Source organism: Melitaea cinxia, chromosome 30 (genome assembly GCF_905220565.1).
Source record: "Melitaea cinxia chromosome 30, ilMelCinx1.1, whole genome shotgun sequence".
NCBI classification, from domain to species: domain Eukaryota; kingdom Metazoa; phylum Arthropoda; class Insecta; order Lepidoptera; family Nymphalidae; genus Melitaea; species Melitaea cinxia.
In genome coordinates this window covers 4,062,471-4,088,939 of record NC_059423.1, presented here as the reverse complement: position 1 = coordinate 4,088,939, position 26,469 = coordinate 4,062,471, and the positions used below count along the sequence as shown (strand labels likewise).

At 36.1% G+C, this 26,469-nt stretch overlaps 1 protein-coding gene and 4 long non-coding RNA genes across 5 annotated transcripts; 2 read left to right on the top strand and 3 right to left on the bottom strand.

Annotated features, from left to right (window-relative positions):
- The first annotated feature begins 90 nt into the window (after nt 1-90).
- On the top strand, nt 91-11,874 carry LOC123668224. The gene is made up of 3 exons (XR_006745530.1): nt 91-665; nt 7,205-7,430; nt 10,850-11,874. It is a non-coding gene; the product is annotated as an uncharacterized LOC123668224 (long non-coding RNA).
- On the top strand, nt 3,418-4,260 carry LOC123668219. Its single transcript, XM_045602005.1, has one exon. The coding sequence runs from the start codon at nt 3,547-3,549 to the stop codon at nt 4,180-4,182; it is 636 nt and encodes a 211-aa protein (XP_045457961.1). The 5' UTR covers nt 3,418-3,546; the 3' UTR covers nt 4,183-4,260.
- LOC123668232 lies at nt 5,210-6,708 on the bottom strand. Its single transcript, XR_006745538.1, has 2 exons — nt 6,064-6,708; nt 5,210-5,407 (listed from the first exon to the last, which is right to left on the bottom strand). It is a non-coding gene; the product is annotated as an uncharacterized LOC123668232 (long non-coding RNA).
- On the bottom strand, nt 8,450-10,287 carry LOC123668225. Its single transcript, XR_006745531.1, has 2 exons — nt 9,707-10,287; nt 8,450-9,045 (listed from the first exon to the last, which is right to left on the bottom strand). It is a non-coding gene; the product is annotated as an uncharacterized LOC123668225 (long non-coding RNA).
- Nucleotides 11,875-12,329: 455 nt separating the features above from the next.
- Nucleotides 12,330-13,023, bottom strand: LOC123668222. The gene is made up of 2 exons (XR_006745528.1): nt 12,593-13,023; nt 12,330-12,463 (listed from the first exon to the last, which is right to left on the bottom strand). It is a non-coding gene; the product is annotated as an uncharacterized LOC123668222 (long non-coding RNA).
- Nucleotides 13,024-26,469: the final 13,446 nt, after the last annotated feature.

Sequence of the window (26,469 nt, the reverse complement as noted above, 5' to 3'; positions counted from 1 at the left end):
TTTCTTATATTTATGTTATACTTACTATTATATAATTATTTGCTTATTACTACAACAACATTTACACTTAACGCAGTACCCAGACCACGGCTAACATCTGTATGGCCAATACAAATGTTTGTCATGTGCGGGGATCGAACCCGCAACCGTCAGCGCGACAGCCACAGTCCGGTACTGTGGCCGTTGCGCCAACGCTTTGTCAAAAAATATCGTGTAAAACTCGTACGTATGTTACATAAACGTCAAGTTGTTTGACGTTTTTATATGTCGATTTGATGTCAACTTCAAAAACTGTCAGTCTAAATTTTATTTTTATATTTTATATTATTTCGATCGTATCTCTTTATTAAATTGACATCAAATTGCATAAAATAATTCCGACAATATCGGAATCATATACAAATTACAAGATTCCGCTTTAACGTTTTTTCTTTTTCAGATTTCCTGAGCGTGGCGTTGCCGAGCAATGACAGCGGCCTGAGGCAGGCGGCCGGCTGCCCGGGTACAGCGGGTCTCCGTGCTGCCGACGCCGCAGCAACGCCTTTATAGTGACTTTATGTGTGTTTATTAAGTGTACATTGTTTAGTGCGATATTATGTCAAATAGTTTTAAAACAACCGATGCATCTCAACCGGAACTTTTCTCGTGTCCAGAACGAGCTAACGGTAGGTCGTTTAGAGGCCGCGAAGGCTTAAAAATTCACACCGCCCGTTGCCACGGCGATCCATTAGTGCATTCATCGCCTATTTTAACCGATCCTTCGTCGACCGTAACCAGTGTTAATAATTCGGTTCCATTTGAAAAATTGATTTCGAAATTTCACCAAAATATCCCGATCGTTAAACGAGTTAACTAGAGGAGCGAGGATGTCTCTAGCTAGATAGATCTCTATCAACTGTGATTAAAAAGTGTATTTCGGACACTGATTCGGCCTGGTAAAATCTTTTATATTTTCTTACGAATTTTTACACGTTGATAAAACCAAAAATAGTTCTTTATCAACCAAATTAAAGCAGAATAGCTTATTAGACATTCCGATTATCACTCCTAAAAACCCACGACCTTTATATTCCGACTCTAGTAAAATTATTGAAAATAAAGCAATGGATGGAGATCTCGAGAATGCAGCTCGCATTCTTTTCTCTAGTGATTATTTAATTAATGATTACGGAATTATTTAATGATTTGTACCAAAACTATCGGTAAATATTTAGTTTTTAAGGTGTGAATTGTAAATAGGTACCTATAATGTTTAATAAACTATTGTTATTCAGTTGTTGTACGTAAAATCTAACAAATTGGTATTTTGACGAATAGATAGATAGATATGTTAAAAAAAGTGGTCTCCGAGACACGGCTTGATTTTTTTTTTATTTCAGCTACTATATTTATTTTAATATTTTGCATTTAAACCTAAATTCTGGGATAATAAAACATAGCGGGGTGTTCTTTTTATTTCTGTAATTTCTCATCTTAATTGTACCTACCTATTTATTTATTACATTATTTTAATTACTATAATTTTCATTATTCTTAATTCTAGAACATTTTACTCATACATATTTATATGTTTTACTTACTATTATGTATATATTTATTTACTTATTACTACGACAACGCTTACACTTAAGAGCCAGTCCACACGGCGCGTTGCGTCAGCGTTGCGTCGACGCAGCGCTACCACTGCGTTGTTTTACATACAAATAACCAAGGTGTTCACACGGCGCGCTGCGTCGTCGCAACGCACACATGACGGACAGCAGCCCCCGAGACGAAGCGGGAGGGGGTGTACTCGTGCGACGTCGGAGCGCTTGTGGGTTGACAGAGAGGATACACGGAAGCTCATTTCGTTTTACGTTTACGTTTTTGTATTTAGTTTTATTTGCAGGGTAATTAGTTTTATTTGCAGGGTAAAATGAATACCATTGAAGAAATTGACATAGATTACTTGATTACATTGATACAGGAAAGGGAAATTATATGGGACAAGTCAAACGTAGATTTTAAAAATAAAAATTTAAAAACAAAAGCCTGGGAAGACATATCAAAAGTTTTATTTCCTGATTACGAGAATTTCACAGCTGAACGAAAAAATAAAGTTGGTGAGTTCACAGTACAGATATTTATGTTTTTTTTATTTAAGAGGGCTTTCAAGATTTTCTTGCACCGCCAATTCCGCGATCAGTACAAAATTAATATCTCGACACTCTAAAATTTTAAAACTTAGGGAATTTAGATTAGCGTGAGTACTATTTTATTACTTAGCTCAAAACTAACCTAGACTACGCTGAGTAGGTATAAAATATTATTTTTTTACTGATCGCGGAATTGGCGGTGCAAGAAAATCTTGAAAACCCTCATAATACAATTATACCTTATTTAGCTGCCAAGGCAGAGTTCCTCTAGTCATAAAATAGGTCGCATATTGCTGTCTTATGACATTCGGTGCTGTCTGTTCTTCATGTACGGGTTGTATTGGGAGAAATTCATCAACACTTATAGCAAATTTATCTCTTTGTCTAAAACCATCTCGATCAGCGACAAAATTGTGTAATACACAACATGCTTTTATAATGTCAGTAGCGAAGTCATAGGACACGTCTATCGGTCTGTGAAAAATGCGCCATTTGTTAGCCATAATCCCAAAAGCGCATTCGACATATCTTCTGGCTCTGCTTAGACGGTAATTGAAAACCTTTTGTTGTAAGTCGAGATTTTGACCGCCATATGGACGCATAATATGTTTGCTCAGTCCAAAAGCTTCGTCACCCACAAATACATACGGGGTTGGTATATTGCTACCAGAGAGTGGCTGGGGTTGAGGTAGTGGTAAGTTGTTGTTAATCATTAGCTCGTACAGTTTAGAATTTTGTAATATGGTTGAATCGCATTCTTTTCCGTATGCACCGATGTCGACAAATACGAATTTGTAATTTGAATCCACAATAGCTAGCAACACAATCGAAAAAAAGGCTTTATAATTAAAAAAAAGTGAGCCACTATTTGCAGGATTACACACGCGGATATGTTTGCCGTCGATGGCACCAACACATTGAGGAAAATTTGCCTTTACATCAAAACCCCTCGCTATTGTTTGGAAACTTTCAGTTGTCAGTTCAGGGATGTTGTCTCGAAGAAGATTGGTCCATATAGCACGACAAACTCTTTTTATTATATATGCAATAGTAGATTTTCCCCGTTTGAATTTGAAATGTAAATCAGTTATTGAATTTCCACTTCCTAGGTATCTGAAAAGAAAATAATTATTATAATATGCATTTATGAGATAGATAGATACCCGAAAAAAAATACTGACATATTCAGACATCGATAGCAAATAACTTTCTCTATGTAACCAATTAATTCTGGAATCGCGAAAAAAATAGCAGCTGTTGCATACATTTTGATTCAGTAGGTATTGCTTTTTGTATGTAACAGCTGTTATATTTTCACGATTCCAGAGTCGGTCACATAGTGTTTGTTAACGATATCTGAATATGTCATTAAATTTTATCGAGAAATTCACTATGTATAAATTATTAAATCATGTTTACTATTGGTTTTGCAGGTAATGATTTAATAAAAAAATGGAGAAGTGTAAAAGATAATTACTTCAGATATTCAAAAAAATTAAAAGAAGCATCAAAATCGGGCTCGGGCGCTACGAAACTGAAGAAGTATCATTTATACAATCAACTCCTTTTTTTGAGAAAAGTGGAACAAAATGCCACCGAATCTAGCTTAGACTCGCCTAGAGAAATCAACAATGAATCTACGTCTACAAATGATGACATTACCACAGACAACACTCCGCGCTATGTTCCAGTCGCGCGCAAAAGGGCAATGCAAATGGATGAGTTTGAAAGAGAAGGACTAAAACTTCTCAAGGAGCCGGAAAATCGCCATATGTCCTTTTTCAGAGCTATATTGCCATCTATTCAAGAATTTTCCGACCGAGAAACTCTCCGTTTCCAAAGTAAAGTTATACAAATTATAGATGAAATGCGGTATGGACAAACATCATCATATGTGAGTGGCCCATCAACGTCTCACCAACCACCATATGGGTATCAAACAGCAAATTTTCAAAGTACATACATTTCTGATTTTAATAATTCAATTACATCTCCAGAAACATCTCAAGCAAGTGAAGAAACTGAATACGATTTTTCTAATTTGTAATTACTGGATGATATCTCTCTTAAATAATGTCTAAATTTAAAATTATGACAATTGCTGATTATTTGTGAGTTGATTACTCTCTTAAATAATGTCTAAATTTAAAATTATGACAATTGCTGATTATTTGTGAGTTGATTACTAATTAAACAAACCAAAAAAACTGTTATATTTTTATTACTTAAATATATTTATATAGTTACCTTAAAGTGATTCCCAGCATTTCTACTGGTTCCACTGGATTCCTCATATTAGTATAGTTTTTTCGTATGTGTGGTTCTAAGGACTTCAATAAACATTCGAAGCTGGATACACTCATTCTAAAAAAATTATAAAACTTCTTTTCGTCTAATAGCAACTCCCGATATTCTAAAAAAAAAAACTGTCAATCACGATTTCTTAATGAAATGAAAGGACTGATCCAGTACCGTCTTGTGATCTTGCGTCGATTTCGGCGGTGACGTAGTAATAGGAGCAATGCTAGACGTCTTTTCCGATCCATGATTTGCTATAGACTGACTGCGAATTTTTTTCAAAATACTTGCCGCAACTGTGCGTCGCCGCTGCGCCGACGGAACGTTGACTGCGTCATAGTAACGCTGCAGCGCCCGTGTGGCCGGCTATGCGTCAAAATATTTGCGTTGCGACGACGCAACGCAACGCAACGCGCCGTGTGGACACGCTCTAAGTTATGGGATAGTAAAACAAAGCGGGGTTTCCTTTTTGTTCTATTTATTTATTACATGATTTATGAATTATTGTGAGAGGCCTTTTCTTTTTATTTACATCTTATTTTCTTAATTCTAATACATTTTATTTAGTTATTTATTTATTTATACACTTTACAGAGTTTCAGTTTTAACGATGTTTATTATCATTACCTTACTAACTTATTCTACTAAATTTGTGTGCTTATAGTATTATTTATATCTCTCTTTTTATTTTCTCTTCAACTCCTTTGGTTTTCTTTTTCTATCGATCTACATAATATATTCAGAGAGAAGAGTATTTCAACAATTTGATGTCTTTGATTTTCCCCGTTTTCCCAGCCTTTTTATATATTCTTGTAAAATGACTTTGGAGAGTTGTTGGTTTTATGTCGATTTTCTAATGGATAAAGTTGTGTCTAAAACTTGATTAATCGCAGAATTTTAATGCCTCTTCGTTTACTTCTATCGACCGTCTTAGTTCATTATTTATATATTCTTCTGAAATAATGGTATTTTTGCTGAAAAAAAAAAAAGAAATATTTCTATTTTTCAGAGAGAAAATTTTATTATTTATCAATACGTTTCAGACTACGAGTATGTGTTTCATTTTAACTATTGACTGTCTTCGTGTTAATTGAATCAGCCGTTTCAACTATTAGTCTCTAAGCTTTTACGTTTAGAATAAACACTTGTACCGACTTATATTGTCATTTTAATATTCCCGATAATTTGGTGACGTTACAGGCGCCATGCTCACGAAGCGTGGCGTATGTTAGCTGTATGCCTTGAATGGCCCCTTTAAATCTGCAACTGCTGCCAACGTTTAGAGAGGGGTAATCAATTTGATATAATATTTTTAAAAAGCTTTTAAGAAAAAAATTTTTGAAACTATAGTGTAGTTAGTAAGCTTTTTTTTATTGCCTCTAGTCCTAATGAAAAATATATAGAAAATTTTTGTAGGAGTGAAAAACTCAAATGATAATATTGGCATAGATACGTAGGTGTATATATTGGTAGATATCTATCTATTTTTATCAAAGGCGATGCTTTTTCGATAGGATCCTAATATTCCATCATATAAGTATATGTATATCCTCTCGAACCAAGCAAAGAACTTGTACGAGTGGATATGAAATTACCTCGAAAGGTCAGAAGCAATACTGTGAATACGTACCTATCGTGTGACGCGCCAACCCCTTCAGTTCATCTATATAACTCGCAACGTTCTCGCCGATAGCCTGACTTACGTCTTTGCCTAAACCGGCAACGCTCTCGGTTGTAGATGATTTTTCACTATCGATACCGTCACCGAATATTCCATCTCAGCTAGTGTTTTGGCGCTTGATAATTTTTTTAATGGTTCATACGCCTCGTCTCCCATGACCGCTATTAAAGAAGGTAATTTTAGTCCGTCGTTGATATTACCCTCACCTTAAAATTCATTAATTTCCAGGCGTTCTATGCATAATGACCACGATCCCCTCTTCACGTCGAATTCCGCAACTTTTCCGACATTTTTCCGACATTTTTGACACACGTAGATAAAATAAATACTCGACTCCGCCGTGGTGTATCGAGGAAAATAATACTAATTGCTTGATAGGAATTGTAGATAAAATTTAGTCAAGCCTCAAACCAATTTTCTCTCCATTTGTCAATGTCAATATCTTACTTTTTAATATTTCATATTTATTAGCGACCTAACATAAACAAGCAATAATAATTCTAGCCAGCGTTCGAACAATGTTTGTCCCATACATTACCGAAGTTTCACCAACGGAAAAAATTAATATGCAAAAAAAAAAAAAAAATAGAAGAAAAAAAAATTCAATGTGAAATTATTATTTTCTTATTTCTTAATTCTAATACCTGAATTTTTCTTATATTTATGTTATACTTACTATTATATAATTATTTGCTTATTACTACAACAACATTTACACTTAACGCAGTACCCAGACCACGGCTAACATCTGTATGGCCAATACAAATGTTTGTCATGTGCGGGGATCGAACCCGCAACCGTCAGTGCGACAGCCACAGTCCGGTACTGTGGCCGTTGCGCCAACGCTTTGTCAAAAAATATTGTGTAAAACTCGTACGTATGTTACATAAACGTCAAGTTGTTTGACGTTTTTATATGTCGATTTGATGTCAACTTCAAAAACTGTCAGTCTAAATTTTATTTTTATATTTTATATTATTTCGATCGTATCTCTTTATTAAATTGACATCAAATTGCATAAAATAATTCCGACAATATCGGAATCATATACAAATTACAAGATTCCGCTTTAACGTTTTTTCTTTTTCAGATTTCCTGAGCGTGGCGTTGCCGAGCAATGACAGCGGCCTGAGGCAGGCGGCCGGCTGCCCGGGTACAGCGGGTCTCCGTGCTGCCGACGCCGCAGCAACGCCTTTATAGTGACTTTATGTGTGTTTATTAAGTGTACATTGTTTAGTGCGATATTATGTCAAATAGTTTTAAAACAACCGATGCATCTCAACCGGAACTTTTCTCGTGTCCAGAACGAGCTAACGGTAGGTCGTTTAGAGGCCGCGAAGGCTTAAAAATTCACACCGCCCGTTGCCACGGCGATCCATTAGTGCATTCATCGCCTATTTTAACCGATCCTTCGTCGACCGTAACCAGTGTTAATAATTCGGTTCCATTTGAAAAATTGATTTCGAAATTTCACCAAAATATCCCGATCGTTAAACGAGTTAACTAGAGGAGCGAGGATGTCTCTAGCTAGATAGATCTCTATCAACTGTGATTAAAAAGTGTATTTCGGACACTGATTCGGCCTGGTAAAATCTTTTATATTTTCTTACGAATTTTTACACGTTGATAAAACCAAAAATAGTTCTTTATCAACCAAATTAAAGCAGAATAGCTTATTAGACATTCCGATTATCACTCCTAAAAACCCACGACCTTTATATTCCGACTCTAGTAAAATTATTGAAAATAAAGCAATGGATGGAGATCTCGAGAATGCAGCTCGCATTCTTTTCTCTAGTGATTATTTAATTAATGATTACGGAATTATTTAATGATTTGTACCAAAACTATCGGTAAATATTTAGTTTTTAAGGTGTGAATTGTAAATAGGTACCTATAATGTTTAATAAACTATTGTTATTCAGTTGTTGTACGTAAAATCTAACAAATTGGTATTTTGACGAATAGATAGATAGATATGTTAAAAAAAGTGGTCTCCGAGACACGGCTTGATTTTTTTTTTATTTCAGCTACTATATTTATTTTAATATTTTGCATTTAAACCTAAATTCTGGGATAATAAAACATAGCGGGGTGTTCTTTTTATTTCTGTAATTTCTCATCTTAATTGTACCTACCTATTTATTTATTACATTATTTTAATTACTATAATTTTCATTATTCTTAATTCTAGAACATTTTACTCATACATATTTATATGTTTTACTTACTATTATGTATATATTTATTTACTTATTACTACGACAACGCTTACACTTAACGTAGTAGTATCCAGAGCACGGCTAAACGTGCTCTCCGAGGCGCGGTTTTAATGTTTTTATTTTTTATCTAAGCTATTATATTTATTTTAATATTTTTCATTTTACCTAAGTTATGGGATAGTAAAACAAAGCGGGGTTTCCTTTTTGTTCTATTTATTTATTACATGATTTATGAATTATTGTGAGAGGCCTTTTCTTTTTATTTACATCTTATTTTCTTAATTCTAATACATTTTATTTAGTTATTTATTTATTTATACACTTTACAGAGTTTCAGTTTTAACGATGTTTATTATCATTACCTTACTAACTTATTCTACTAAATTTGTGTGCTAATAGTATTATTTATATCTCTCTTTTTATTTTCTCTTCAACTCCTTTGGTTTTCTTTTTCTATCGATCTACATAATATATTCAGAGAGAAGAGTATTTCAACAATTTTATGTCTTTGATTTTCCCCGTTTTCCCAGCCTTTTTATATATTCTTGTAAAATGACTTTGGAGAGTTGTTGGTTTTATGTCGATTTTCTAATGGATAAAGTTGTGTCTAAAACTTGATTAATCGCAGAATTTTAATGCCTCTTCGTTTACTTCTATCGACCGTCTTAGTTCATTATTTATATATTCTTCTGAAATAATGGTATTTTTGCTGGAAAAAAAAAAAAAAAGAAATATTTCTATTTTTCAGAGAGAAAATTTTATTATTTATCAATACATTTCAGACTACGAGTATGTGTTTCATTTTAACTATTGACTGTCTTCGTGTTAATTGAATCAGCCGTTTCAACTATTAGTCTCTAAGCTTTTACGTTTAGAATAAACACTTGTACCGACTTATATTGTCATTTTAATATTCCCGATAATTTGGTGACGTTACAGGCGCCATGCTCACGAAGCGTGGCGTATGTTAGCTGTATGCCTTGAATGGCCCCTTTAAATCTGCAACTGCTGCCAACGTTTAGAGAGGGGTAATCAATTTGATATAATATTTTTAAAAAGCTTTTAAGAAAAAAATTTTTGAAACTATAGTGTAGTTAGTAAGCTTTTTTTTTATTGCCTCTAGTCCTAATGAAAAATATATAGAAAATTTTTGTAGGAGTGAAAAACTCAAATGATAATATTGGCATAGATACGTAGGTGTATATATTGGTAGATATCTATCTATTTTTATCAAAGGCGATGCTTTTTCGATAGGATCCTAATATTCCATCATATAAGTATATGTATATCCTCTCGAACCAAGCAAAGAACTTGTACGAGTGGATATGAAATTACCTCGAAAGGTCAGAAGCAATACTGTGAATACGTACCTATCGTGTGACGCGCCAACCCCTTCAGTTCATCTATATAACTCGCAACGTTCTCGCCGATAGCCTGACTTACGTCTTTGCCTAAACCGGCAACGCTCTCGGTTGTAGATGATTTTTCACTATCGATACCGTCACCGAATATTCCATCTCAGCTAGTGTTTTGGCGCTTGATAATTTTTTTAATGGTTCATACGCCTCGTCTCCCATGACCGCTATTAAAGAAGGTAATTTTAGTCCGTCGTTGATATTACCCTCACCTTAAAATTCATTAATTTCCAGGCGTTCTATGCATAATGACCACGATCCCCTCTTCACGTCGAATTCCGCAACTTTTCCGACATTTTTCCGACATTTTTGACACACGTAGATAAAATAAATACTCGACTCCGCCGTGGTGTATCGAGGAAAATAATACTAATTGCTTGATAGGAATTGTAGATAAAATTTAGTCAAGCCTCAAACCAATTTTCTCTCCATTTGTCAATGTCAATATCTTACTTTTTAATATTTCATATTTATTAGCGACCTAACATAAACAAGCAATAATAATTCTAGCCAGCGTTCGAACAATGTTTGTCCCATACATTACCGAAGTTTCACCAACGGAAAAAATTAATATGCAAAAAAAAAAAAAAAAAATAGAAGAAAAAAAAATTCAATGTGAAATTATTATTTTCTTATTTCTTAATTCTAATACCTGAATTTTTCTTATATTTATGTTATACTTACTATTATATAATTATTTGCTTATTACTACAACAACATTTACACTTAACGCAGTACCCAGACCACGGCTAACATCTGTATGGCCAATACAAATGTTTGTCATGTGCGGGGATCGAACCCGCAACCGTCAGCGCGACAGCCACAGTCCGGTACTGTGGCCGTTGCGCCAACGCTTTGTCAAAAAATATCGTGTAAAACTCGTACGTATGTTACATAAACGTCAAGTTGTTTGACGTTTTTATATGTCGATTTGATGTCAACTTCAAAAACTGTCAGTCTAAATTTTATTTTTATATTTTATATTATTTCGATCGTATCTCTTTATTAAATTGACATCAAATTGCATAAAATAATTCCGACAATATCGGAATCATATACAAATTACAAGATTCCGCTTTAACGTTTTTTCTTTTTCAGATTTCCTGAGCGTGGCGTTGCCGAGCAATGACAGCGGCCTGAGGCAGGCGGCCGGCTGCCCGGGTACAGCGGGTCTCCGTGCTGCCGACGCCGCAGCAACGCCTTTATAGTGACTTTATGTGTGTTTATTAAGTGTACATTGTTTAGTGCGATATTATGTCAAATAGTTTTAAAACAACCGATGCATCTCAACCGGAACTTTTCTCGTGTCCAGAACGAGCTAACGGTAGGTCGTTTAGAGGCCGCGAAGGCTTAAAAATTCACACCGCCCGTTGCCACGGCGATCCATTAGTGCATTCATCGCCTATTTTAACCGATCCTTCGTCGACCGTAACCAGTGTTAATAATTCGGTTCCATTTGAAAAATTGATTTCGAAATTTCACCAAAATATCCCGATCGTTAAACGAGTTAACTAGAGGAGCGAGGATGTCTCTAGCTAGATAGATCTCTATCAACTGTGATTAAAAAGTGTATTTCGGACACTGATTCGGCCTGGTAAAATCTTTTATATTTTCTTACGAATTTTTACACGTTGATAAAACCAAAAATAGTTCTTTATCAACCAAATTAAAGCAGAATAGCTTATTAGACATTCCGATTATCACTCCTAAAAACCCACGACCTTTATATTCCGACTCTAGTAAAATTATTGAAAATAAAGCAATGGATGGAGATCTCGAGAATGCAGCTCGCGTTCTTTTCTCTAGTGATTATTTAATTAATGATTACGGAATTATTTAATGATTTGTACCAAAACTATCGGTAAATATTTAGTTTTTAAGGTGTGAATTGTAAATAGGTACCTATAATGTTTAATAAACTATTGTTATTCAGTTGTTGTACGTAAAATCTAACAAATTGGTATTTTGACGAATAGATAGATAGATATGTTAAAAAAAGTGGTCTCCGAGACACGGCTTGATTTTTTTTTTATTTCAGCTACTATATTTATTTTAATATTTTGCATTTAAACCTAAATTCTGGGATAATAAAACATAGCGGGGTGTTCTTTTTATTTCTGTAATTTCTCATCTTAATTGTACCTACCTATTTATTTATTACATTATTTTAATTACTATAATTTTCATTATTCTTAATTCTAGAACATTTTACTCATACATATTTATATGTTTTACTTACTATTATGTATATATTTATTTACTTATTACTACGACAACGCTTACACTTAACGTAGTAGTATCCAGAGCACGGCTAAACGTGCTCTCCGAGGCGCGGTTTTAATGTTTTTATTTTTTATCTAAGCTATTATATTTATTTTAATATTTTTCATTTTACCTAAGTTATGGGATAGTAAAACAAAGCAGGGTTTCAATGCGCTCAAACTTATTAAGTTGCTCCTCAGTAATGTCAAGATAAACAGTGTCAGCATAATCAAGCCTATGCTTGATTATGTAAGAGAATGTTAATATGTATAATATATTAAAATTAACAAATTTACCAAAAAAACTAATCAAAGAATTTAAAATAAAAATAGTTTTATTAAAATAAATAAATTAAAACAGGACTGCATCTGAGTTCAAATTTAAATGCTTATGCTGTAGAACTAAAACAAAGCCAGCTGATTTATGACTGTGACACACAGAGGCTACAATCTGAAATAGAAGGTTTAAAAAAGTCACTCAAGGAAATAAATGATATGTATCAGTCCTCTAAACAACTCAGGAACGTATGTCATCCATAAGCGATTAAAGTAATCATAAATAATAATAATAAGATCTCACCAACGAATTGTCATAACAGCAATAGAAAAGGGTCTTTAAGGTCCAGTGATACAAAAATTAACCAACCTAAGAACTACTTGCAGGCTCGGTGTGACACTGGCATACAGATACTAAATAATGTTTTGGAAACAAACTATAATAAAATAGTAATGGTGTCAGATAAGATAGGTCAGGTAAAGAATGTATTGAATTTCTGTTCACCTGGTGCCAGCTATGAATAGCAAATAAAAAAAATTAATTCAATAGAACTAGACGCAAATTCTGTCGTTATTTTACTGCACGGTGACAGTTTGGCAATAAAAAAAACTGATTTAATAAGAGATATATAAAATTTAATACAGATACAAAACAAAAAAGAATGTAAATTCATATTAAGTACTTGGCCTTATTTATACGCATTGACAGATGAACAGAATAATTACTTATACACATTGAATTTTAATTGTATAACCTGCCTCGTTGGCGTAGTAACCTCACACTGTTTGATATAAATAAATTCAACTCTAGATTTAAATAAACAAATAATGGAATGTACTTGTCATTAAAATGTAATAATTGTGACGAAAAAAAAACCGACTTCAATTACATCGACGAGTAGTACAACGTAGATCGACGAAAAAATAGTCAAGTAACTGCGCGTTATCAAAGATTACTCAAAAAGTAGTTATCAGATCTCAATAAAATTTATATGTGACCACATGACAAACATCAGCTTTCGGTTAAATTAAAAATTATTAAAATCGGCACACCCAGTAAAAAGTTATTGCGGATTTTCAAAAAGTTCCCTCGATTTCTCTGGGATTTCATCATCAGATCCTAGTTTTCTTATCATGGTACCAAACTAGGGATATCCCCTTTCCAACAAAAAAAGAATTATCAAAATCGGTACACCCAGTAAAAAGTTATTGCGGATTTTCAAGAATTTCTATCGATTTCTCTGGGATCCCATCATCAGATCCTGGTTTCCTTTTCATGGTACTAAACTTGGGATATCTCCTTTCCAACAAAAAAGGAATTATCAAAATCGGTACATCCAGTAGAAAGTTATGTGGTATAATACAACGTAGGTCGACGAAAAAAGCGTCAAGTAAAAACGCATTATTAGTTACTTACGTACTTAGCTTTAACTTTTAACTATGCTATTAAAGTGGGATCTTTTCCAGATTTGCTAAAATGTAGTAAAGTTTTACCACTCTTTAAAAAGGGAAGTCGAAGTGATCTCAGTAATTATAGACCCATTTAAATCCTACCGTCCTTAAGTAAAACATTTAGAAAAAATTATACTACATCAACTTGTTTTCCATTTTAAAGTTAATGGAATTTTTCACAGTGAACAATATGGTTTCACTAGAGGTCGCTCTACGACAGATGCTGGCGTGGCACTTCTCAAACATATACAGGGTGTCTGGTAATTAATGGATAACCCCGCGGGTACTTATGGAGGGGCACAGGACCAATCCAGAAAAAAATAAAAAATATATCTGCAACGGTCTAGGATTTATTTAAAAAAAATTAAGTACGAAATTCGATACCTTTGTTCAAACTTTTGGGCACTACGGCTGCAAATTCAATAATAACGAATTGATTTTTTTCTGGAAATAACCGTGGATAATCGGCCTTTTAACGCGCATTACAAAAAAATTCTAGCCACAACTGTTTCTTTTTTTAAATACCTAAAAATGAAAAATAGTGTATTCGAATTTTTTATGATAAAGTTTGAGCACCTGTAATATAAAAAAAACGTAGGGGGACTTAGGGTGGCCCATAGTTTTAAAAACATGCCTACTTCATGAAGGTTCTTAAATTTTTTTATTGTCGAATTACCGAGTTATTGCTACCTGTGTTTCTCTAGCCCTATTTTTCTTATAACCAAAACAAATAATAAAATAAGAATTTTATTTCGAAAATAAGTGAAAGTGGAAAGCACCTGCGGGGTTATCCATTAATTACCGGACACCTGTACATGACGCTTGGGAAAAATCCAAAATTCTATTGGTATATTTAGTGACCTATCAAAGGCATTCGATTGCGTGGACCACGGGATCTTATTAAGTAAACTTGAGTATTACGGCGTTAATGGTAAAGCTCTTAATCTAATTGCTTCATATCTATCTTCTGGATCTAGAAGTCTTCTGGATCTGTGCTAAAAATGGGCGTTCCACGGGGGTCGATTCTGTGTCCATTTCTTTTTTTAATATATATAAATGATCTGCCATTTTATGTTAAATATATTTGTGATATAGTCCTATTTGCTGATGACACTTCTTTAATATTTAAAGTTGATAGGTAAAAAGTAAATTATGATGACGTAAACACTTCTTTGTCGCTAATTCAAGATTGATTTAAAATAAACAACTTAGTTTTGAACGCCTAAAAAACCAAGTGCGTTGTGTTTTCGTTACCTAATATCAATCAGCATCCAAATTATAATTTTATAATAAATAACGAGAGGCTTGTGGTCAATGATACTTCAGTTTTCTTAGGGATACATTTGGGCTTAAAACTTCAGTGGTTTTCCCATTTGTCATCCTTGAATGGTAGACTCAGCTCCGCAGCATTTGCAGTTAGAAAAATACGACAGCTGATCGACGTTGCAACTGCACGTTTAATATATTTTAGCTATTTCCATAGTGTTATATGTCTTACGGCCTGTTACTGTGGGGTAATGCTGCAGATATTGAGACTATATATCTATAATATAAAAATGAGTCGCTGAATGTGTTGCTAAGCGCAAAACTCGAGAACGGTTGGACCGATTTCGCTAATTCTTTTTTTAAAATGGTCCTTGAAGTACGAGGATGGTTCTTACGGAGAGAAAAATTCGAATAATTTCCAGGAAAACCCTAAAAACATGCCTTTTCTTTTCCCACAAAAACGTTTTCTAACTAAAATATAGAGTCAATTTGAACTTTATTGCTATTCAATAAAGTTCATGTTAAGTAATATATTAGGGCGCATTTTACGTAAGTTATTAATGATTATCATTACAGCCTATATAGTCCACTGCTGGACATAGGCCTCCACAAGTTTACGCCAAAAATAACGTGAACTCATGTGTTTTGCCCATAGTCACCACGCTGGGCAGGCGGGTTGGTGACCGCAGTACTGGCTTTGTTGCACCGAAGACGCTGCTGCCCGTCTTCGATTTTAATGATTAAATTGATCTTAATTGTAGACCGCATTTTAATTTAATTTTACATACAGTAAAAATTATATTAACCAGCTATTTCACATTACTAATAATATTCTTGCGAGGGCGTTAACAATGGAAAATTCCCGTTTTTAAAGTATCGACTCCAAATTTGGTACGAATTTCCTTTATGTGATGTAGAAATGATCAATGATCGAATTTTAGGATAACTCATCCCCAATAAGGATTGCGCGGGTGAGCGTTAACAATAAAAATTTTAAATGAATGTAACTCCGAAACAACTGAACCAATTTTTATCAAATTTTTTAAGCATCTGTAATTTGGTCCAACTTGGGAGATAGGGTAGTTTTTATCTCAATTGGACCCGATAGGTGGCGCTGCTATTGGTATGTAACTCCGAAACTACTGAGCCAATTTTTATCAAATTTTGTACGCATCTGTAATTTGGTCCAACTTGGGAGATAGGGTAGTTTTTATCTTAATCGGACCTGGTAGGTGGCGCTGCTATCTGTATGTAGCTCCGAAACTACAAAATCAATTTTTATCAAGTTTTGTAAGCATCTGTAATTTTGTCTGACTTGGAAGATATGGTAGTTTTTATCTCAATTGGACCCGGTAGGTGGCGCTGCTATCTGTATGTAGCTCCGAAACTACTGAATCAATTTTTATCAAGTTTTGTAAGCATCTGTAATTTTGTCTGATTTGGAAGATATGGTAGTTTTTATCTCAATTGGACCCGGTAGGTAGCGCTGCTATCTGTATGTAGCTCCGAAACTACTGAATCAATTTTTATCAAGTTTTGTAAGCATCTGTAATTTGGTCTGACTTGGAAGATAGAGTAGTTTTTATCTCAATTGGACCCGGTAGGTGGCGCTGCTATCTGTATGTAGCTCCGAAACTACAAAACCAATTTTTATCAAGTTTTGTAAGCATCTGTAACTTTGTCTGACTTGGAAGATATGGTAGTTTTTATCTCAATTGGACCCGGTAGGTAGCGCTGCTATCTGTATGTAGCTCCGAAACTACTGAATCAATTTTTATCAAATTTTGTACGCATCTATAATTTGGTCCAACTTGGGAAAAAGGGAGTTTTTATCTCAATCGGACCCGGTAGGTGGCGCTGCTATCGGTCTGTAACTCCGAAACTACAAAACAATTTTTATCAAGTTTTGTAAGCATCTGTAATTTGGTCCAACTTGGGAGATAGGGTAGTTTTTATCTCAATTGGACCCGATAGGTGGCGCTGCTATTGGTATGTAACTCCGAAACTACTGAGCCAATTTTTATCAAATTTTGTACGCATCTGTAATTTGGTCCAACTTGGGAGATAGGTTTGTTTTTATCTTAATCGGACCTGGTAGGTGGCGCTGCTATCTGTATGTAGCTCCGAAACTACAAAATCAATTTTTATCAAGTTTTGTAAGCATCTGTAATTTTGTCTGACTTGGAAGATATGGTAGTTTTTATCTCAATTGGACCCGGTAGGTGGCGCTGCTATCTGTATGTAGCTCCGAAACTACTGAATCAATTTTTATCAAATTTTGTAAGCATCTGTAGTTTGGTCTAACTTGGGAGATAGGGTAGTTATCTCAAATGGACCCGGTAGGTGGCGCTGCTTTCGGTATGTAAGCTATCAAATTTGGTAGCTGTTTTCCGGGCAGGACAACGTCTGCCGGGTCCGCTAGTATATATATATATATATATATATATATACTAGCTACTACTATATATATACTATATATATATATATTGCAAAAAAGGGCTATTCGCGGCATTTACGATCTTGGAGCTCGAGTCTCCCTACGGGATATTTTCCAAAAGGTAGACATATTAACAATTGCGTCGCAGTATATTTATAACAATATTATGTATATTCACCAAAATATTCATTGTTTTGAAATAAATAGTAATAATCGCATTGTAAACACGAGAAGGAATAACAAAATTGAAACTCCAAGTTTCCGACTGCGCAAAGTAAACGTTTCCTTTCTGGGTCATGGTATTCGCATGTATAATAAAATCCCACAAACGATTTTGGAATTGCCTCAACATCAATTTAAAGTTGTCATAAAAAAAAAAGAGATAAAGTTTATTACTCGGTGCAGGATTACATAGTTGATAAAGATGTATGGACTTAGTGACGCTGTATTTTATGCAACATGTTACTAATTTTGTACTAAAACACAGTTTATATATTATTATTATTATTATTATAGTAACTGCGGAATTTCTTGCCGATTCTTCTCTGCAGAATCTACATTCCGAATCAATGGTAGCTTTACTTCTACAAATATAATAATTAATATTTTAAGTTTTAATTTGTAAAATGACGATTCGAAAGTGCTCTTGGAGCCTATTTGAATAAAGCTGTTTTTGATTTTGATTTTGAATGCTATGTGCAAGCGCAAGTTTGGTGGAGTAGGCAGAAAATTCTGCAACCTGCGGAGTGATCCTACAGCTGAAAAAACTTTACGACTTAATTCACACATCTGTGGACGCCAAGAGAGGTTTTGATCCAACATGATACCCAAGTTAATCACTTTATTGCTGTATGGAATTTCAACGCCATCAAAATTATAGGAGGTAGTTGTGATTTATTAATGCGAGAAATAAATTTAGAGTATCCTATTATAATTGGTTGCGTTTTCCCTGGATTGACCGCTAAACCAAAGGATTTACTTCAATTCACTTCAGCCTATCGCAGTCCACTGCTGGACATAGGCCTCCCCAAGTTCGCGCCACACATCCCGGTCTTCCGCAATCCTCATCCAGCCTACACCGGCAATCTTATGTAGATCGTCGGTCCAACGGGCCGGAGGACGTCCCACACTGCGTTTGCCAAGACGCGGTCTCCACTCTAGGACCCGTCTACTCCAACGGCCATCGGTCCTGCGACACAGATGACCAGCCCACTGCCACTTCAACTTGCTAATTCTGTGGGCTATGTCGGTTACTTTCGTTCTCTCGCAGATAGTCTCATTTCTAATCCTGTCTTTGAGAGAGACCCCAAGCATAGCCCGTTCCATTGCACGTTGAGCGACTTTAAACTTGTGGACCAGTCCCTTGGTCAGTGTCCACGTCTCGGCTCCGTATGTTAACACAGGCAGGACGCATTGCTCGAAAACTTTTGTCTTCAAGCATTGCGGAATTTTCGAAGTGAAGACTCGACGGAGTCTGCCAAACGCCGCCCAGCCCAACCGAATCCTCCTATCGGCCTCCTTCTCGAAGTTGTTGCGGCCTAGTTGGATAGTATGGCCTAGGTAAATATAATCCTGAACAACTTCGAGAAGGGTACCATCGACCGATACCGGTATCGGTATGACTTGGTTGTTAAAGATAACTTTCGTTTTATCCAAGTTCATACAGAGACCGACACGTCGGGAGGACTCGTTTAGGCCGGCCAGCATTTGGCCTAACTCATCCAGCGTCTCCGCAAAGATGACAATATCGTCGGCGAAACGAAGGTGAGAGATGAATTCACCGTTGACGTTGATGCCCTGTTCCCCCCAATCCAAGGTCTTAAAAACATCCTCTAGCGCAGTGGTAAACAGTTTCGGTGATATTACATCCCCCTGTCTTACCCCGCGCCGGAGGGAAATGGGTCTTGTTCTTTGGTCATTGACATGAACGGTCATCGTCGCCGCGTCCTACATAGATTTTAGTACCTCGATATATCGCCAGTCGATATGACATCTCTGCAGAGAGTCCAGGACAGCCCAGGTCTCGACGGAGTCGAAGGCTTTCTCGTAGTCCACAAATGCCATACACAGTGGTTGATTATATTCTTCCGTCTTTTGGATAATCTGCCGAACAGTATGGATGTGGTCCACGGTGCTGTAGCCATTTCGAAACCCAGCCTGCTCTGGTGGTTGGAATTCGTCGAGTCTTCTGGCGAGACGATTCGTAACAACCCTCGAAAACAGCTTATAGATGTGGCTCAGAAGTGAGATCGGTCTGTAATTCTTTAACAGAGACTTATCGCCTTTCTTAAACAACAGCACCACCACACTCCAACAGGACCACGCCTCCGGCGTGGTACCTCGGTGGATGACGGCGTTAAATAGTCTTGCCAAGGCTTTCAGGACAGGTCGCCCTGCGGCTTTAAGGAGTTCAGTGGTAACTCCGTCATCCCCCGGGGCCCTCCCGTTTTTAAGCTGCCCGAGCGCTGCACCAATCTCATCTTCTTCGAAGTCCGGGATACACTCCGAATAATGGCGCAACAATGGTGCCCGTGGATCTTCGGTGTCCCAAGTCGCAGGCTTGCGTGCGCTCGACGAGTACAGCTGTCCATAAAAATTCTCAACCTCTTCTCGGACCTGAGGGCGAGAGCAGACGGTTCTGCCATCTGCTGTTTTAAGCTTCGCAAGAAGGCTTCTCCCCAATGGTCTTTGGAAAACTTTGGACCCCCTATTCTGCTCAATCAGAGTAGCAACCTCTCTCGTATTTGAGCAGCGGAGGTCTCGGCGAATAATTTTCCGTACCCTCTTGGAAAGAGCCCTCTGTTCTGGCGAAGCAGCCGGCAACTCGCACCTCTGCCGCATCAGATCCAAGGCTTCGGGAGAAAGTTTGGACTGCTTCGTTGGCTTTGTTGGTGGAAAGTGCCTGCGACCCAGTGTACACACCGTCTTCACCACGTTGTCGGTTATCTCGTCCTCGTCGCTAGTAGTTTCCAGCGAATCGAATTTTGGAGTTCCAACTGAAACTGCTCGGAGCCACATAGTATTTGGGGCAGCGTAGGTCGGAGAGTAGATTTCATCAAGCGGGTCCGCTCCTTTCGGAGACATATATTCAGAGTGCCCCGTACTAGCCGGTGGTCGCTGCCGGTGTTAAACCTGTTAACCACTGAGACATCTCTGAATATATGCCTTTTATCCGCTATGATGAAATCTATCTCGTTCCTCATCACAGTATCGGGGCTTTGCCATGTCCACCTCCTTTGGGGCTTCTTCTCAAAAAATGAGTTCATCAAGAAGAGCCCCTCCGATTCGAGGAAGTTGACAAGCGTCTGCCCCCTGTGATTTCTGTGCCCCAATCCGTGTGGTCCGATGCTCGATCCGTCGCGGCCTTGTACTCCTACTTTAGCGTTGAAGTCTCCCATAACAACGCTGTAGAAGGTCGAAGTAGTGCCATGTATGGCCCTTGTAATATCTTCATATAAGGCTTCGACTTCATCGTCAGAGTGTGCCGAGGTCGGCGCATATACCTGTATCACTTTCAGGGAGTACCTGTCGGTGAGCTTAAGTACAAGGTACGCTACCCGGGTCGACACACTACTGACTTCCACAACGTTGTTAGTGAGAGTCTTGTGAACCAGAAAACCGACGCCACCTTGGGAAAGCCCATCACCTTCACGGAAGTAGAACAAGTGCCCGGAGTCCAGGATCATCGTGTCCTCTCCCTCTCTTCGGACTTCAGACAACCCCAGTATGCTCCACTTAATGTGACTAAGTTCTACCTCAAGTTCGGTGAGGTGATGGTCCAACCGTAGCGTGCGTCCATTATACGTAGCCAGGAATATTTTTCTATGGCAGCCTCCCGTACCCCGGTGATTCTTGGCACCCTCTACCCCACCGTTACCACGGCCGCTGCCGTAGCCGGGAATAGTGGGGCTGCCGGGAACTGAGGGCCTTATTTTTAAGTTCGAACTCATGGGGGTTTTTGCCCATAGTCACCACGCTGGGCAGGCGGGTTGGTGACCGCAGGGCTGACTTTGTCGCACCGAAGACGCTGCTGCCCGTCCTCGGTCTGTGCATTTAAAAAGCCAGCAGTTGGATGGCTATCCCGCCATCGGTCGGCTTTTTAAGTTCCAAGGTGGTAGTGGAACTGTGCTATCCCTTAGTCGCCTCTTACGACACCCACGGGAAGGGATACTTCAATTAGCAACTCGTAATAAATCACCATTGATAGAGACAGTTCGTGGTAATTCTTCAATAGTGCAGTGTGTGTAGGTTTGGAGATCGTCAGCATAAAGATGGTAGAGAGAAAATATAACTTTGCTGATGGAATCGATGAAGATAGAAAATAAAAGAGGGAAAAGCACGCCACTTTGCAGTACGCCAGCACTGACCACACTCCAATTAGAAAAGGAGTCGTTAACCCTGACTCGTTGCCGGTGACCTCGCAAGTAATTTTGAAACCACTCAATCACCTCAGGAGATATGTTAAGAGTATGATGTCGTCCAAGACGTATCCGTCTACAAAAATCCGTAAAATAAAAAATTAAAAGAGCATAAAAAGTTAATTATAATTTGATTCATTCAATTGAACACTGGAATTTAAAACAGTACGGTGATCAGTCTTAAAAAGTAAACTCCAAACGAGTATTTGAACTCACACACAGTTTTTTATTTTATTAATGTCAGCTTCATTATTGACTTTAGTCATCAGTTAACTAAATGACTCACTACGAATATCAAAACTCTCTTAACAGAAACGATCTAACTAAAAGTGCAATACGTGTTTAGTTCCTAGTGGTATAACCATACACATTAATAATGAGTGCAGTATATGCCTACTGTTATAATGCAATGCCACTCGTACATAAATTATTACGACACTTCAGACGTCGAAAATATCAAACATACCTTCAATTTTTTCAGTCCAGCCTATTGCAGTCAACTGCTGGACATAGGCCACCACAAGCTCGCGCTAAAAATGGCGTGAACTCATGTGCGTTGCCCATAGTCACCATGCTGGGCAGGCGGGTTGGTGACCGCAGGGCTGCTTTTGTCGCACCGAAGACGCTGCTGCCCGTCTTCGACCTGTGTATTTCAAACCCAGTAGTTGGATAGTTATCCCACCATCGGTCGGCTTTTTAAGTCCCAAGGTGGTAGTGGAACTGTGTTATCCCTTAGTCGCTTCTTACGACACCCACGAGAAGAGAGGGGATGGCTATATTCTTTACTGCCGTAGCCACACAGCCGATACACATATATACAAATAATACATATATGTATAAAAAGAAATATACACAATTAGGTACTTACTTTGATATTTGACCATTGTGGTCAAAGTCTGTTAAAGTCCTCAGATGAATCGAATATAAAAAAGATTGTCCTTACATCAGTTAGCAGGATCACCATCGAACCACTGTCAAGAGGTCCAATCTGTAGTTATGAATAAGGGCGGTAACAGTGGCATATTTTAAGATTCAGTGCCACAAGTGAGTAATTAGCCTCCCCATTAATTAAGGGAAAATGGTAAAAGCAGTGTATGTATTAGGGATGTGCAGCGTAAGTTTATGTAAAAAAAATCAGTCGACCTTTATTTAGGCTTCCCACTCCATAATTTTATAAAACAATCAAGTCAAGAAATATGTGGAATATATTTCGGCTGACCCCTTTTTATTATTATTCGATAAATTTTTCACATTTATAGTACATATACCTTGCGTTGCCACTCGCAAAATTCCATCCGAACCATGACTCTTTTAGCCCTAGTGTAAATACTCTTCTACACAAGGCTAATAGAGAATGTATGACCAAAACCACAACACTAATCTCTTTTATTATTTGCAACTTCTTTGGTATTTTATTTTTATACTTTTGGAAAGTGGATGCCGTAATCCTGGGAATGTAACCATGTAACCCCAAGAGTATTACAAGCATGTAACCGCCCTAAAACCCAAACCTCACCAAGAGCTCTGGCTACCTTCCTTACCGCAATATTTGAGAGCATTATATGTATATAGAGCAATATATAATAAAGCATTACAGAAGATCACAGCCATTTTACTTGATTGTGGTACTTCTTCTGTCAGTTCGGCTGCTCCACATTTCGTGCAAGATATTTCCCGCAGTACCTTACTTCTCTGACTCTGTATTCCAAGCATTTTTTTAGAGTCAAAAGTATGAGAGACCTGCATGTGTTAAACATTATAAATTTTTGGATTAGTATTTTCAAGAATATAAATAAAACATATCAAACTTTACATTCTTTTATTTTAATATATATGGAATAATAAATTAACCCCCCATGTATATATCATCCTATCACCGAGACACGTTGGCTGCCTGCGGACTATCCCCGTCCTGCTTTAACTAAGCTCTGAAACTATTATCATATCGCTCTATAGTAATTGTAAGTTAAACAAGGTATAGATACTGTTAGATTAGAAAGCCGTTGAATCCTTGGTGTAATTAATAAAATATGATGTACTGAAATTGATCGAGTTACACGCGAGGCCTAATTAAACCGGGACGGGGACTATTATTCGTTGAGCATTTATAACCCAGCACTAAATATTAACATTCCATCACGATTTGTTCACGGATTTTTTATTTAAACCATTAACCGCTGGCATCGAAGCGAAACAAATTCAATTTAAAGCATTTCTTCTCGCGATTAATGAACAAACTGCCATGACGCCATCATGTTTTACTATTGGCGCGAAATGCCATTTTGATTTTTAAACGTCATAAATTTCGATTCTTTTTACAGAGAATATTTACTATGATACACGTTATTAAGCATCGATTTGCATTATTAAAAATATAGTGGAACAAAATATGACGTCGATTGTATGACAGTATATTCAGAAATAGTCTAATTTAACTCACAACTCCGGAACACTACAACATACAGCGAATTATACAAACACAATTTCACGTTTAGGTATAATGGATTATACCCTGGGTAACTAAAATCTATATACACAATTTTATGTCGCATTTACTCGAATTACACGAATAAAAAACGTAAAAATACAAACAAGCATAAATTAAATTTACAGGCTAAAATAACCTTGAATGACAAAAGTTTCAAAATTTACATATATTTACTTACAAGCGACTAACTAAACAAATAATACAGAAAAATCGCTTTTAGGAATTTATAATTATTATTATACATTAATAACGTTGTACTACGCTGTCGAAATGCGATTCGTAATCGATAACGAATCGATATTTTGTCGACTAAACGATTCGTAACTAGTATCGAGAATACTCGTCTCGATAAACTTGTAACAACGTCCAAGACAACTTAAATAATATTTAACACTGGAAGTAAACGGATAATAAAGCCGAATATTTTTATACGAAACAAAAAAAAAATCGATTTTGTATTCGACTACTATAAATGGCAGCTATATTTGAGTACGTGTTACAAATAATCTGATATAATATTTTAGATAGATTCGAACGTTTCAAGACATTCGAACAGAATGAGAGCGAAAGCATTAGGATTATAGTAAAACGCTAAACTTTAACGAAAACTTAGGCATTACTTAACAGTACGTATATACCGAACATCCTGTAGTTATTTTTAAAAATCGGAAATTAAGAAAAAACATTACGATTTAAAAACTTGTTTAACAAAATTTACTTAATAGTAATGTCATGTGTAGGTAATTATTTTTTTATGATCATCACATTTTTGATACGTTATTTTCTTAAAATTTGTCTTTTTTAAGGAAACAGATAAATTAAACGTATTTAGTAGGTACTTTTATTAATTTGTCCTTTTAAAATTAATGTGTAAATTGTTACGTAATTTTATAAATTAACTCAAGATTTTTTAAAATAATTATCAATATTAATTTTATTATAGACGTCGGATTACAAAATCAAATGCATACCAAATAATAAATTTATAATAGTATGCACACAAAAAAAATAATAAAGATATTAGAACTACATTGACGGTAAATTAAATTTACGAGTACTTTAAATCCAATAACAAAGGAAGACTTTTTTTACATTAATTAATTTTTTTTGTGGAAAATAGAAAATGAAAAAAGAACTTGCATTTGCTAATTATTTTGTATGATGTTCTGTTTTTACTATTTTGTATATTTTAAAAGAAATTTATTGTACTTATTTAAAACTGTAATGATCATCTTAAAAAGCGCTACAGGATATTTTTATGTTTATTAATAGTCAGCTTCCTATATTCAAAAAACGATTTGTTTTGCCAACGAACGTAGCTTTCAACATGTATACAAAAACAACAGTTTTCTAAGTATAGGAAAGTACGAGACAAGTCTGTGTTCGAAATTTTTCACATATCGGTATATGTTATCAAATATTCACTAGCATTACAATAAAATAAATAAAATTGTAAAATTAACGACATTCAAATTCATTTTAAATAAATATCTTATTAACTACCTAATTTTAAGGAAGCGTCATGACATGGAAATAACCGAACTAGATGGCTGACAAAGCCATTATTATTCTGGTTCCTATATTCGTATAACGAGTCGTTTTGATTACGACTAACGAATCGTTATGAATATAGGAACTGTAACTGTAAGGGTTTGCTTCACCGATTGTAGAGATAGTTTATCATACAAATAAGTTACGAATAGACTTTAAACAATACAAAGTAGAAAAAATAGTCCATTAGGACTCTGTCTCTCCTTAATTAATAAACTACAATTTTTCTTCTTGAACTTTCACATTTGCAAAAAGAAATATCTCTATAGTGGAGTTCGATGGTGAAAAAGAATAATATTTGATAAAATAATCTGTTCAATACCGTCATCTGTCATATAGGGTTAACGGCGCGGTCTTATACACGGTCATGCAACGGAGCCCAATTTCAATAGTGAGAGATTAGTACGAAAGTGTCATAACTTTTCGTTCGCGTCAACGCCGCTGTACGTCACTGCTATAGCTGTGTGCGGTCAAGTGGTGTGGTGCACACTGCGCACGCCCGTTGAATAACTTTATATTGTAATTGGTTATATTTTAAAACATAATCTATCGTCATGCCTCTGGCGGCT

What these genes read in the sequence shown, in the direction of transcription:
- LOC123668219 (XM_045602005.1), top strand. Translation starts at nt 3,547, where the DNA reads ATGTTTACTATTGGTTTTGCAGGTAATGATTTAATAAAAAAATGGAGA.